The sequence below is a fragment of the Anser brachyrhynchus genome (assembly GCF_964034855.1).
Source record: "Anser brachyrhynchus genome assembly, chromosome: W".
Taxonomy (NCBI): Eukaryota; Metazoa; Chordata; class Aves; order Anseriformes; family Anatidae; genus Anser; species Anser brachyrhynchus.
Window position 1 is genome coordinate 15,424,545 of NC_137704.1, and position 10,869 is coordinate 15,435,413.

General features: G+C 39.8%; 1 protein-coding gene across 3 annotated transcripts in view; it reads left to right on the forward strand.

The window, feature by feature from the left end:
- The window catches only part of LOC308184778 (guanine nucleotide-binding protein G(q) subunit alpha-like), a 135,435-nt gene extending 124,939 nt beyond the window's left edge, over positions 1-10,496 (forward strand). For all 3 annotated transcript variants that reach the window (XM_080572318.1, XM_080572317.1, XM_080572319.1), the window contains exon 8: positions 7,585-10,496. In XM_080572318.1, the coding sequence (XP_080428444.1) occupies positions 7,585-7,775 (191 nt within the window). In that variant the 3' untranslated portion in view covers positions 7,776-10,496. The remainder of the gene's footprint in view (positions 1-7,584) is intronic.
- Positions 10,497-10,869: the final 373 nt, after the last annotated feature.

Here is a 10,869-nt window from a genome sequence, read left to right on the forward strand (position 1 = left end):
GAGTGGAGTCTTTAGTAACAGGGGAAAAATCAAATTCATATAATAAAATCTCTTTTGTCTCACCAGAGAGTGAACAGCAGATTTGAAAGCTACAAAAAAAAAAAGATTAAATTTCTCATTTTCAAAACTAAAGTGATAATAGGAAAAAGTTACAGGTATTTTTCCTATTTGAGAGGAAAGGATGTGTTCACAGTAAACAGCCTGGAGGATCAGCCAATACTTATTTATGAGTCACTCTAAGTTTTGTTTGATCATAGAAGAGAATCATAGAATCATTTAGGTTGGAAAAGACCCTTAAGATCATCAAGTGATCCATCAACCTAACCATCACCTAACACTACCAACTCCACCACTAAACCGTGTCCCCAAGCACCACATCCACACGTCTCTTAAATACCTTCAGGGATGGTGACTCCACCACTTCCCTGAGTAGCCCATTCCAATGCCTAATCACCCTTTCCATTAAAAAATTCTTCCTGACATCCTATCTAAACATCCCCTGATGCGTCCTATCACTTGTCACCTGAGAAAAGAGACCAATACCCACCTTGCTGAAACCTCCTTTCAGGTAGTTGTAGAGAACAATGAGGTCTCCCCTCAGTCCCCTCTTCTCAAGACTAAACAACCCCAGTTCCCTCAAACGCTCCCTCATAAGACTTGTTCTCCAGACCCTTCAGCAGATTTGTTGCTCCTTTTTAAATGCAAGTTCCAGCAAATCAATATCCTTCTTGTAGTGGGGGGTCCAAAAGTGAACACAGTACTTGAGGTGTGGTCTCACCAGTGCCGAGTACAGAGGGACAATCACTTCCCTAGTCCTGCTGGCCACACTATTTCTGATGGCCTTCTTGGCTACCTGGGCACGCTGTTGTCTCATGTTCAGCTGGCTGTCAACCGACACCCCCAGGTCATTTTCTGCTGCGCAAATTTTCAGCCACTCTTCTCCAAGTCATACTACTGCATGGGATTGTTACGACCCAAGTGCAGGACCCGGCACTTACCCTTGTTGAATGTCATGCAATTGGACTTGGCCCATTGATCTAGCCTTTCCATATCCCTCTGCAGAGCCTTGCTACCTTCAAGCAGATCAACACTCTTGCCCAACTTCGTGTCATCTGCAAACTTACTGAGGATGCACTTGATCCCCTCATCCAGATCTTTAACAAAAATGTTAAATGTAACTGGCCCCAATACTGAGCCTTGGGGAACACCACTGGTGATCAGCCACCAACCAGATTTAACTCCATTCACAATGACCTTTTGGGCCTGACTATCCAGGCAGTTTTTTACCCAGCAGACAGTACATCCTTTGAAGACATGAGCATCCAGTTTCTCCAAGAGAAGGCTGTAGGAGACAGCATCAGATGCCTTGAGGTCACAGAATAGATTTTACAAAACTTTAATGTAGTAGTAATTTAGGATTTATTTTATACTTTTATAGTAAATCACAAGAATAGATTGTATGATTCTTAACAGCACTTAATCAGCATTTAAGCATCAGCCAATTTAACACAATGATTTCAACAGAATTTGCTACAGTTGAAACAGCAACATAGTTAAAGATTCAAGAATGGCAAGGTTTGCCCAAGATTTACTGCAGGGGGGGGTTCTAAACTCAGTCTCACGCTTTCAAGATTCCCCCCTTTTAGTGAATCACTCACCCTTCTCCCTCATCAGCGTTTGTCCACAGACGAGCTTTTATCCTCGAGGAGTCAGTCCTGAGAGACATCTTACCTCAGGGGTACCCTGAGAGACGTCCCGGATTGGTGGGAGATCAATTGATTGGAGATTGGGAGTGGGAGATTGGTGGGTCACGGCCTGCTGCGGTCCCTGGAGAGCTTGCTTGGGATCACTATAGGATTGCTAGATGATTGACTTTTAGTCAGCAATTTTCCAGGATCCATTTCTTTTTTCACTTTGGCTATCATTCAAGTTGTGCAACACACACACACACACACCCTTAGCAAATAATTGCGCCTTTCTCAATTAGTCATGTCACAGGGGCTTTGGATACATACAGTCAGGGGGAGGCCTTCTTGTCCTGTGCCTGTAATGTACAAATAACAGGGGAATGAGGCAGTGTCAGGCTTCACCACACTCTGTAGATAACAGAGGAATGATGCCATGATGGCTTTTCCTTGAATCATAGATAACAAAGGAATGATTCTGCACTATATTAGATAAAGTGATTGACTCATAGTCAAGTTCAGATTCCTTATCATGTTGATCTTGGACTCTGATATGATTCATCATTTTCCCATGAGGAATTTCCTGGCATCAGGTGTCTGCCTGGCACTCCATTATTAAAGAGCTGTCCAGTTCAAGGAACGATCACATTGAGGCCTACTTGTGGCTCATAAGCCTGAGCAAGACATGTCAAGTGCAGGATTAAAGCATATCCACCACACTTGTTAAAGTCCAGGTAAATAATATCCAATGCCTTTCCATCATACACCATGTCATCTTATCATAGAAGATCAGGTTAGTCAAGCAAGATTTGCATTTGATAAAACCATGCTGATTGAGTCTGATCACCGGGATGAAAGAAAAAGGAGATAAATTTGCAAAAATAGTACTCTAGAATCAAACGGTATTAAATTTATTAATAACCTCACAAGAAGGAGTGTGCACTGTAATTAGTGCTAGTTGCTGTATATATCTAGATCAAATGGGACAAATTTGACTGATCTCAAAAATATTTGGGAAAAAAAAAAACACAACAAGATCCTACATAGAGTGGCTCAAGATGACACTTCCTGGGGATTTAGAAACATTTGGGAGAAACTAACTTCGTGGTTACCTGAATGGAATTGGCTCAAACAACTATTTGTTGGTATTACAATAATAATGGCATTGTATATCTGTCATCCCCCATGACATTCGAAGAATACTGCACCTTAATGTTGGAAAAACTCAAGAGTGGGGTATGTGAAAAACAACAGTAAGAGTAAGAAAAGAAGAGGGGGGAATTGTGAGAAACAAAGTTGTGTTTTTGCAATAGAAGGTGTTTTTGCAGTGGAGAATTCCACTAACCTTGTGTATTCAAAAATGATTGTGCAGCATAGCAGTGTGGAGTACGTTAAGCAGATAAGGGGAAGGTCCCACTGTCCCAAAATAAGGAGGGTAGCTAAGAAAAACAGGATGAGCAGTACGAAATCATCAAAAACAAAAATCACGGGCCCTCTAGTAATGAGAGAAGAAGGAAAAAAAAAGGAAAAGGTGAAATTAACGGTTTGTCAAATTAAATTGTACATATATGTTACAGTAATAAGTATCGAGTACTTTGTGAAGCTGTAGTACTCAGCCAATGAGGAAATAGGGGGGGAATTAAGCGTCGGGTAACAGGGAATATACATATACAATATATAACACCTGCAGTACACTGATGACATCATTGTGTGGGGTGACACTGCAGAAGAAGTTTTTGAGAAAGGGAAGAAAATAGTCCAAATCCTTCTGAATGCTGGATTTGCAATAAAACAAAATAAAGTCAAAGGACCTGCACGAGAGATCCAGTTTTTAGGAATAAAATGGCAAGATGGACGTCGTCAAATCCCAATGGATGTGATCAACAAAATAACAGCTATGTCTCCACCAATTAGCAAAAAAGAAACACAAACTTTCCTAGGTGTCGTGGGGTTTTGGAGAATGCACATTCCAAATTACAGTCTGATTGTAAACCCGCTCTACCAAGTAACCCATAATAAGAATCATTTTGAATGGGTCCCCGAGCAACGACAAGCCTTTGAACAAATTAAGCAGGAAATAGTTCATGCAGTAGCCCTTGGGCCAGTCCGAACAGGACCAGATGTAAAGAATGTGCTCTACACCGCAGCCGGGGAGAATGGTCCCACCTGGAGCCTCTGGCAGAAAGAACCTGGGGAAACTCGAGGTCGACCCCTGGGGTTTTGGAGTCGGGGATACAGAGGATCTGAGGCCCGCTACACTCCAACCGAAAAGGAGATATTGGCAGCATATGAAGGAGTTCGATCTGCTTTCGGAAGTGGTCGGTACTGAAGCGCAGCTCCTCCTGGCACCCCGACTGCCGGTACTGGGCTAGGTGTTCAAAGGAAGGACCCCCTCTACACATTATGCAACTGATGCTACATGGAGTAAGTGGGTTGCACTGATTACTCAGCAGGCTCGAATAGGAAACTCCAGTCACCCAGGAATCCTGGAAGTGATTGTGGACTGGCCAGAAGGCAAATATTTTGGGATATCACCGGAAGATGAGGTAGCCTGTGCTGAAGAAGCCGCACTGTATAAGAAGCTACCAGGGTGCCAAGGACCTGGGTGCACTTGGTGGGTAATGCTAAAGAATGGGGAGGTCCGGCGTGTACCTCAAGGGGATTTAATATTGGGTGAGAATAGCCCTTGAGTTGAATTGTATCATGTTAATTATTACCTAATACGGTATGTCATCACCATCGTGATTGCTATATGTTAATGTCCCATTAATGGTATCACAGTAACTGTCTGGCAGATAACAATGAATGAATGTTAATAGAATTGGACAAGCACAGCGGTATGATGGAACGAGAACAGGCTTCAACGTGTGACGATCCAACATCACACACCATCTCTTCTGCCCTGAAAGACTGCTGGGACAGATGGAGCCTGAAGTCAGTCACAGACTAAACTTAATGGACATTTTATATACATGTATGAAGGTGGTGATTAACTGGAATGTATTGGGAAGTGTGGGACCCGAGCATGACATAAATGGTTTGGAATAAGGGGTAGATATTTTCCTAGTTTCAGCTAGGATAGAGGTAATTTTCCTCCTAGTAGCTGGTAGGGTGCCCTGTTTGGGATTTAGGATGAGAATAATGTTGATAACACACTGATGTTTTAATTGTTGCAGAGCAGTGCTTGCACTAAGCCAAGGACTTTTCAGCTTTCGCTCTGTCCTGCCAGCGAGCAGGCTAGGGGTGCAGCAGGAGCTGGGAGGGGACAGACCCAGGACAGCTGACCCAAACTGGCCAAATTGGTATTCCATACCATCTGACGTCATGCTGAACAATTGAAATGAGGGGGTGGCAGGGGTGGGGGAACCGGCTGCTCGGGGATAGGCTGGGCATCGGTTAGTCAAGCAGGATTTGCATTTCATAAAACCATGCTGATTGAGTCTGATCACCTGGTTATCCTGCGTGTGCCAGAAGATGGCACTCAAGATGATCTGCTCCATGACCTTCCCTGGCACCGAGGTCAGACTGACAGGCCTGTAATTCCCCAGATCCTCCTTCCTGCCCTTCTTGTAGATGGGCGTCACATTCACCAACCTCCATTCAACTGGGACCTCCCTGGACAGCCAGGACTGCTGATAAATTATTGAAAGTGGCTTGTTGAGCACTTTGGCTAGCTCCTTCAGCACCCTTGGATGTACCCCATAGATTTGTGCATGTCCAAGTGGTATAGTAGGTCACTAACCATTTCCCCCTGGATTATAAGGGCTTCATTCTTCTCCCTGTCTCTGTCTTCCAGCTCAGTGGGCTGGGTACCCCAAGAATAATTGGTCTTACTAAGGCAGAGGCAAAGAAGGCATTAAGTACCTCAGCCTTTTCCTCATCCCTTGTCTCTATGTTTCCCCCCACATCCAATAAAGGATGGAGATTCCCTTTAGTCCTCCTTTTGTTGGTAATGTATTTATAGAAGTATTTTTTATTGTCTTTGACGGCAGCAGACATTAATTTCCAGTTGGGCTTTGGGCTTTCTAATTTTCTCCCTGCATAGCCCCACAACACTTTTGTAGTCCTCCTGAGTGGCCTGCCCCTTCTTCCAAAGGTCATAAATTCTCCTGAGTTCTTTCCTGGGTTCTAGACAAAGGTATCTCTTCACCCAGGCCAGTCTTCTCCCCTGCCAGCTCATCTTTCGGCACATTGCAATGGCCTGCTCCTGTGCCTTTAAGATTACCTTCTTGAAGAGTGTCCAGTCTTCCTACCAGCCCAGTCATAGAATGGTTTGAGTTGGAAGGGACCTTAAAGATCATCTAGTTCCAACCCCCCTGCCATGGGCAGGGATACCTTCCACAAGACCAGGTTGCTCAAAGCCCCATCAAGCCTGGCCTTAAACACTTCCAGGAATGGGGCATCCACAACTTCTCTGGGTAACTTCCAGTGCCTCACCACCCTCACCATGAAGAATTTCTTCCTAATAACTAATCTAAACATACCCTATTTAGTTTAAAACCATGACCCCTTGTCCTATCGGCACACTCCCTGATAGTCTCTCCCCATCTTTCATGTAGGCCCCCTTGAAGTATTGCAAGGCCGCTATAAGGTTTCCCTGGAGCCTTCTCTTCTCCAGGCTTCTCTTCCTCAGCCTATCTTCATAGGGGAGGTGCCCTAGCCCTCTGATCATCTTCGTGGCTTTCCTTGACCCGCTCTAACAGGTGCATGCCTTTGTTATGCTGGGGGCCCCAGAGCTGGACGCAGCACTCCAGGTAGAGTCTTATGAGAGCAGAGTAGAGGGGGAGAATCACCTCACACTTCTTTTGATGCAGACCAGGATACGATTGGCTTTCTAGTCTGTAAGCACACATTGTTAACTCATATTCAGTTTTTCGTCCACCAGTAACCCCCAAGTCCTTCTCCTCAGGGCTGCTCTCAATCCACTCATTGCCCAGCCTAAGGATTGCCCCGACCCAGGTGCAGGACCTTGCACTTAGCCTCGTTAACATTCACGAGGTTCACAAAGGCCCACCTCTCAAGCCTGTCAAGGTCCCTCTGGGTGGCATCCCTTCCCTCCAGCATGTCAACTGCACCACTCAGCTTGGTGTCATCTGCAAGTAGTACTATACAGAAGAGAACTATTTAGAAGAGAATTCAAGAGAATTGAAAATATTCTTGTCTTTTTGAGTTTATTTCATGTGACAGATGCCCTAGATGACGTCCAGCAGGTTAATCTTCACTTTTCTAGATTGACTCTTGTGTAAAGTAGAACATGTAGTTTGGTTACATAGACTTTGTGTTCTTCTGAGAATTACAACCTCAATATAGATTTAACAGGATCATTATCTTATGCAATTTAGATAACTGATTTGTTAGAACAGTAACATTTTGCAGTTGACCAGCTTCAACTAGAGGGCATATGTTTTTTATCACTAATTAAATGAAATTCTATTGGAGTGTCAGACCAATTTAGGATATAACTTGTTTATGCTTTTTAAAAATACAGTTTAAATACAGTAGGTATAGAATGAAAATTGAACAATTCTATTAATTTTATAATGATTTATTAGTATAATGTAACTAATATTTCTGTTGTTCATTTTGTGTGGTTACAGATCATCCAATTCATCTCTCCATTTTAGACATTATTTTATGGAAGAAAGGATAGTAAGCAGGAAAAAAAACCAGCTCTTGCATGATCAACTTCTGGAATTTCATTCCATTTTTATTTTTTAATGGTTCCTACTGGAAAAAAAATACTATATAATAGTATTTATTAGTAAAAATGTTCCCTTCTCTTATGTGAGGATCACAGACTGAATCTTTCTTCTGTTTTCTGCTCCTAAGGTTCCCTCTTAAAGAAGCTCAAATTTTGAATTGACTATAAGAAAACTGACTTTCTCTTCTTAATTATTAGGACCACAACGGGATGCACAAGCAGCACGAGAGTTCATCTTGAAGATGTTTGTAGACCTGAATCCAGACAGTGACAAAATTATCTACTCCCACTTCACATGTGCTACAGACACAGAGAATATACGCTTCGTCTTTGCTGCTGTCAAGGATACAATCCTACAGTTAAACCTGAAGGAGTACAACCTGGTTTAATTGTGCCAAGGAGGCCCTGCAAAATCACCTTTACGTGACTGAAGATACAGAAGAGGGACTGTATTATCTGTGAAAACAATTTGCATAATACTAATTTATTGCTGAAATTATATTCACTCTGAACATCCACAGAGTTTGTAGTTAATATTATGTTTTTATTTAAACTATATGGAGAAAAAACAAAAGATGCTGAACTACATTCACAGCACATTTCCTTATCTTTTAGGCAAAGCCTCATGACTCAATGTGTTTTAAATTCTCAGTCATACTCTCACAAAGGATGTTTTTTTTTTTTTGATACTGAAGCAAAGTCAATCCGGTTTCCTCTTTCCCTGACCATTTCTCTCTCCTTCCTTCCCTTCCCGCTTTATGTTTTTAAAGGTATAATGGCCTTTTTCCCAGTTGCATTTCTTGGTAAAATATTTTCTATTGAGTGATTTGGTCAGGAAAAATGCTATCATCAATATTTAAAATATCAGTCATTCTAATTTTACAAAATGTACTTTTTCTGAAGGATCAAAAGTATTGATAGTATGATTTTTAAATTCTTGACATGGGTGTTTTCATTCTGTCTTCACTTCTGAGGCTGGAATATTGGGATTGCAAAATAGAAATACAGATGTGTATGGATGTAAAATTTAACCATGCTTTCACAGTTTAGAAAGATTCACAGAAGACAGTAATGAAATACCTAACACAAACCTAGGATGTACATGGAATATCACAGAATCTCTTTTTAATTGACATGTGCCATTTTTTTCTCTTTTCTTTATTCACAAATGTCAAACAGAAATGTCATGAACACTACATTTTTCCCAGTAGCTACAGACTGAAACAGTGTGGGTTGTGTTTTTTTTTTCAGTTGTGTGGGTTTTTTTCTTAAGTTAGAGCTTTTCTAAATGTGTTTTTCCACATTAGAATTTTTTTTTATATATATAAAATTAATCTTGCCAAATCTGTCTTTTTATAAAACCGATATTTTGAAATATAAGATACTGAATGAAATACCAAAGTGATGGATTGGGAACTGACCTGATTGAGTCAACTGCCAAGTGATAAACAAACATAGTTTCAGTTCCTACAATCCCATTTTAGAAAGTGTTCCATTTTCTATTGCCAAAAACAACAGTGTGAATGAATATGATAATAGATACATGTGTATAAAAGACAGTTTAACTCCTTATGTCAGAGATGACATGAGATTGCATACAACGTGTTCCGTAATAATATCAAGGCATCTTTAGTTTTACAACATGAAATGCTTGTTCACTGGTTGCTTGTTCACTGAATCACAGACATTTGATAGGCTTAATATAAAAGCCTTGATATTCTTTAGAAAGAGCTATGAATATAAATGAAACATTGAGAAAATCGCTCTAGAAATTTAAACGTGCCATTTTTTAACAACAAAAATGCAGCACTCATTGATGAGTCTTTATTCTACAGCTTAAGTTGAAAGAAGGTGTTTTTTGACCAGGTGCATTATTGCTGGCAAGCTACAGAGAACTCAGATATGTAATTGGATTGTCTGCAATGCCAAGTAACTGCAAGCCACTTAACACAGAAATTGCTGCCTCTCAGCAGCGTAGGGGAAGTGGAAAAAAGAATGGCTTATTAGTTGAGTAATGAAGTTAACAATAAAGACTAATGAATTGTTTTTCATCCTTAACCCTCCCAGCTCCATAACAACAATAATAAGAACAGCTGATACTTTTTTCTCCCTTATAAAACATCTTATAATTAAAATCTGGTTGTACATACATACATATATATATATGGCAGCATCCATATTATCTTTGTAATTATTAATTTTTGGCAAATTGAATGTGCTGTGTTGATATGTATCTATGTAGTTGTACTGTATGTCATAGCTAATTCACATTTTAAATAATGCTATTTTATTTACTTTTTAAGAGAAAAGAATGTAAATTTTGTCAGTTTATTTCTGACTGGGGACTTGTTTTTATTTAAATATATATATATATATATAAAGTACAGAGCAGTACTAGCATCGTACTGTATAAAATTATTTGTACATTCCCGAGTAGAAATAAATTGTATACATGCAAAGGACATTCACATTCAAAACAATGCTTAAATCTTGTGAGGGCTTTATACAAATGTAGAAACCAGTTTTGTTAGAAGAACATATGCCATTATATCTAGGATTGGAAAATAAGCTCTCAAATATGAATTTGTATTTGGCAGATTCAGCTTTGATTAATTTTACCTTTCTAGTGGCCTTTATTAGAAAAGTTAATTTAGAGACATTTCAAATCAGTGAACATAAGTACTAATGGGCATATGCTATTTCCCTAAAAATAATCATGAAAAAATACAGAACATCAGATCAATTAAACATTATTTCAGAAATTACAGAAACCTTGGATCTAGCAACAAAAAACTCATTAGCGTTAACAATTTTAAGGAGTTAAAAATTTTATTTAATAAAGCTAAAGCAGGTAGTTGTATGTTATAAAAAGTGACACTGACATTCTAAATAGGTGATCAGAGTAGTTAATGTTGTTATATATGGCATTATAAAACTGGTCCTGATCTTGCTTAAAAACATAAAGCTTCTGTGTCTACTGTTAACTATGGAGTGCATGATAATATCCCTTCTTTTAACCTGGGAATATATTGGCCACCCTGGATTTCTGGATTTAGTGATATAAATAGAACTGTAGGAAAAAAAAAAAGCGAAAAAAAAAAAAAAAGCAAGTGGTGTCTTATGAAGGTTTGGTGTTTTTTTGTTTGTTTTGTTGTGGGGTATTGGGGAAGGGGAATGGGGTTTTTTGTTTTGTATAAAAAATAAACAAAAGTTTTCTCATGCATTATACTTATATTGTAATTGCAACATTCAAGAGGTTGTGCCACTGGGCTACTTCTGGTATATTTTAAGTGAGCAAACCTGTGGCAATGATTAGATCATTTGAGCATATTCTGAAAAAAATATATATTCAGCATGCTAATGCAAGCTTTATATGAATCACCTAACAGCACTGCAGTGTGACAGTTTTTGCAAAAACGTTTCCTTTTTAAATGACATAGCTGTTCCCACTTGCAATATATTCCGTTGTTGTTTTAATTGGTG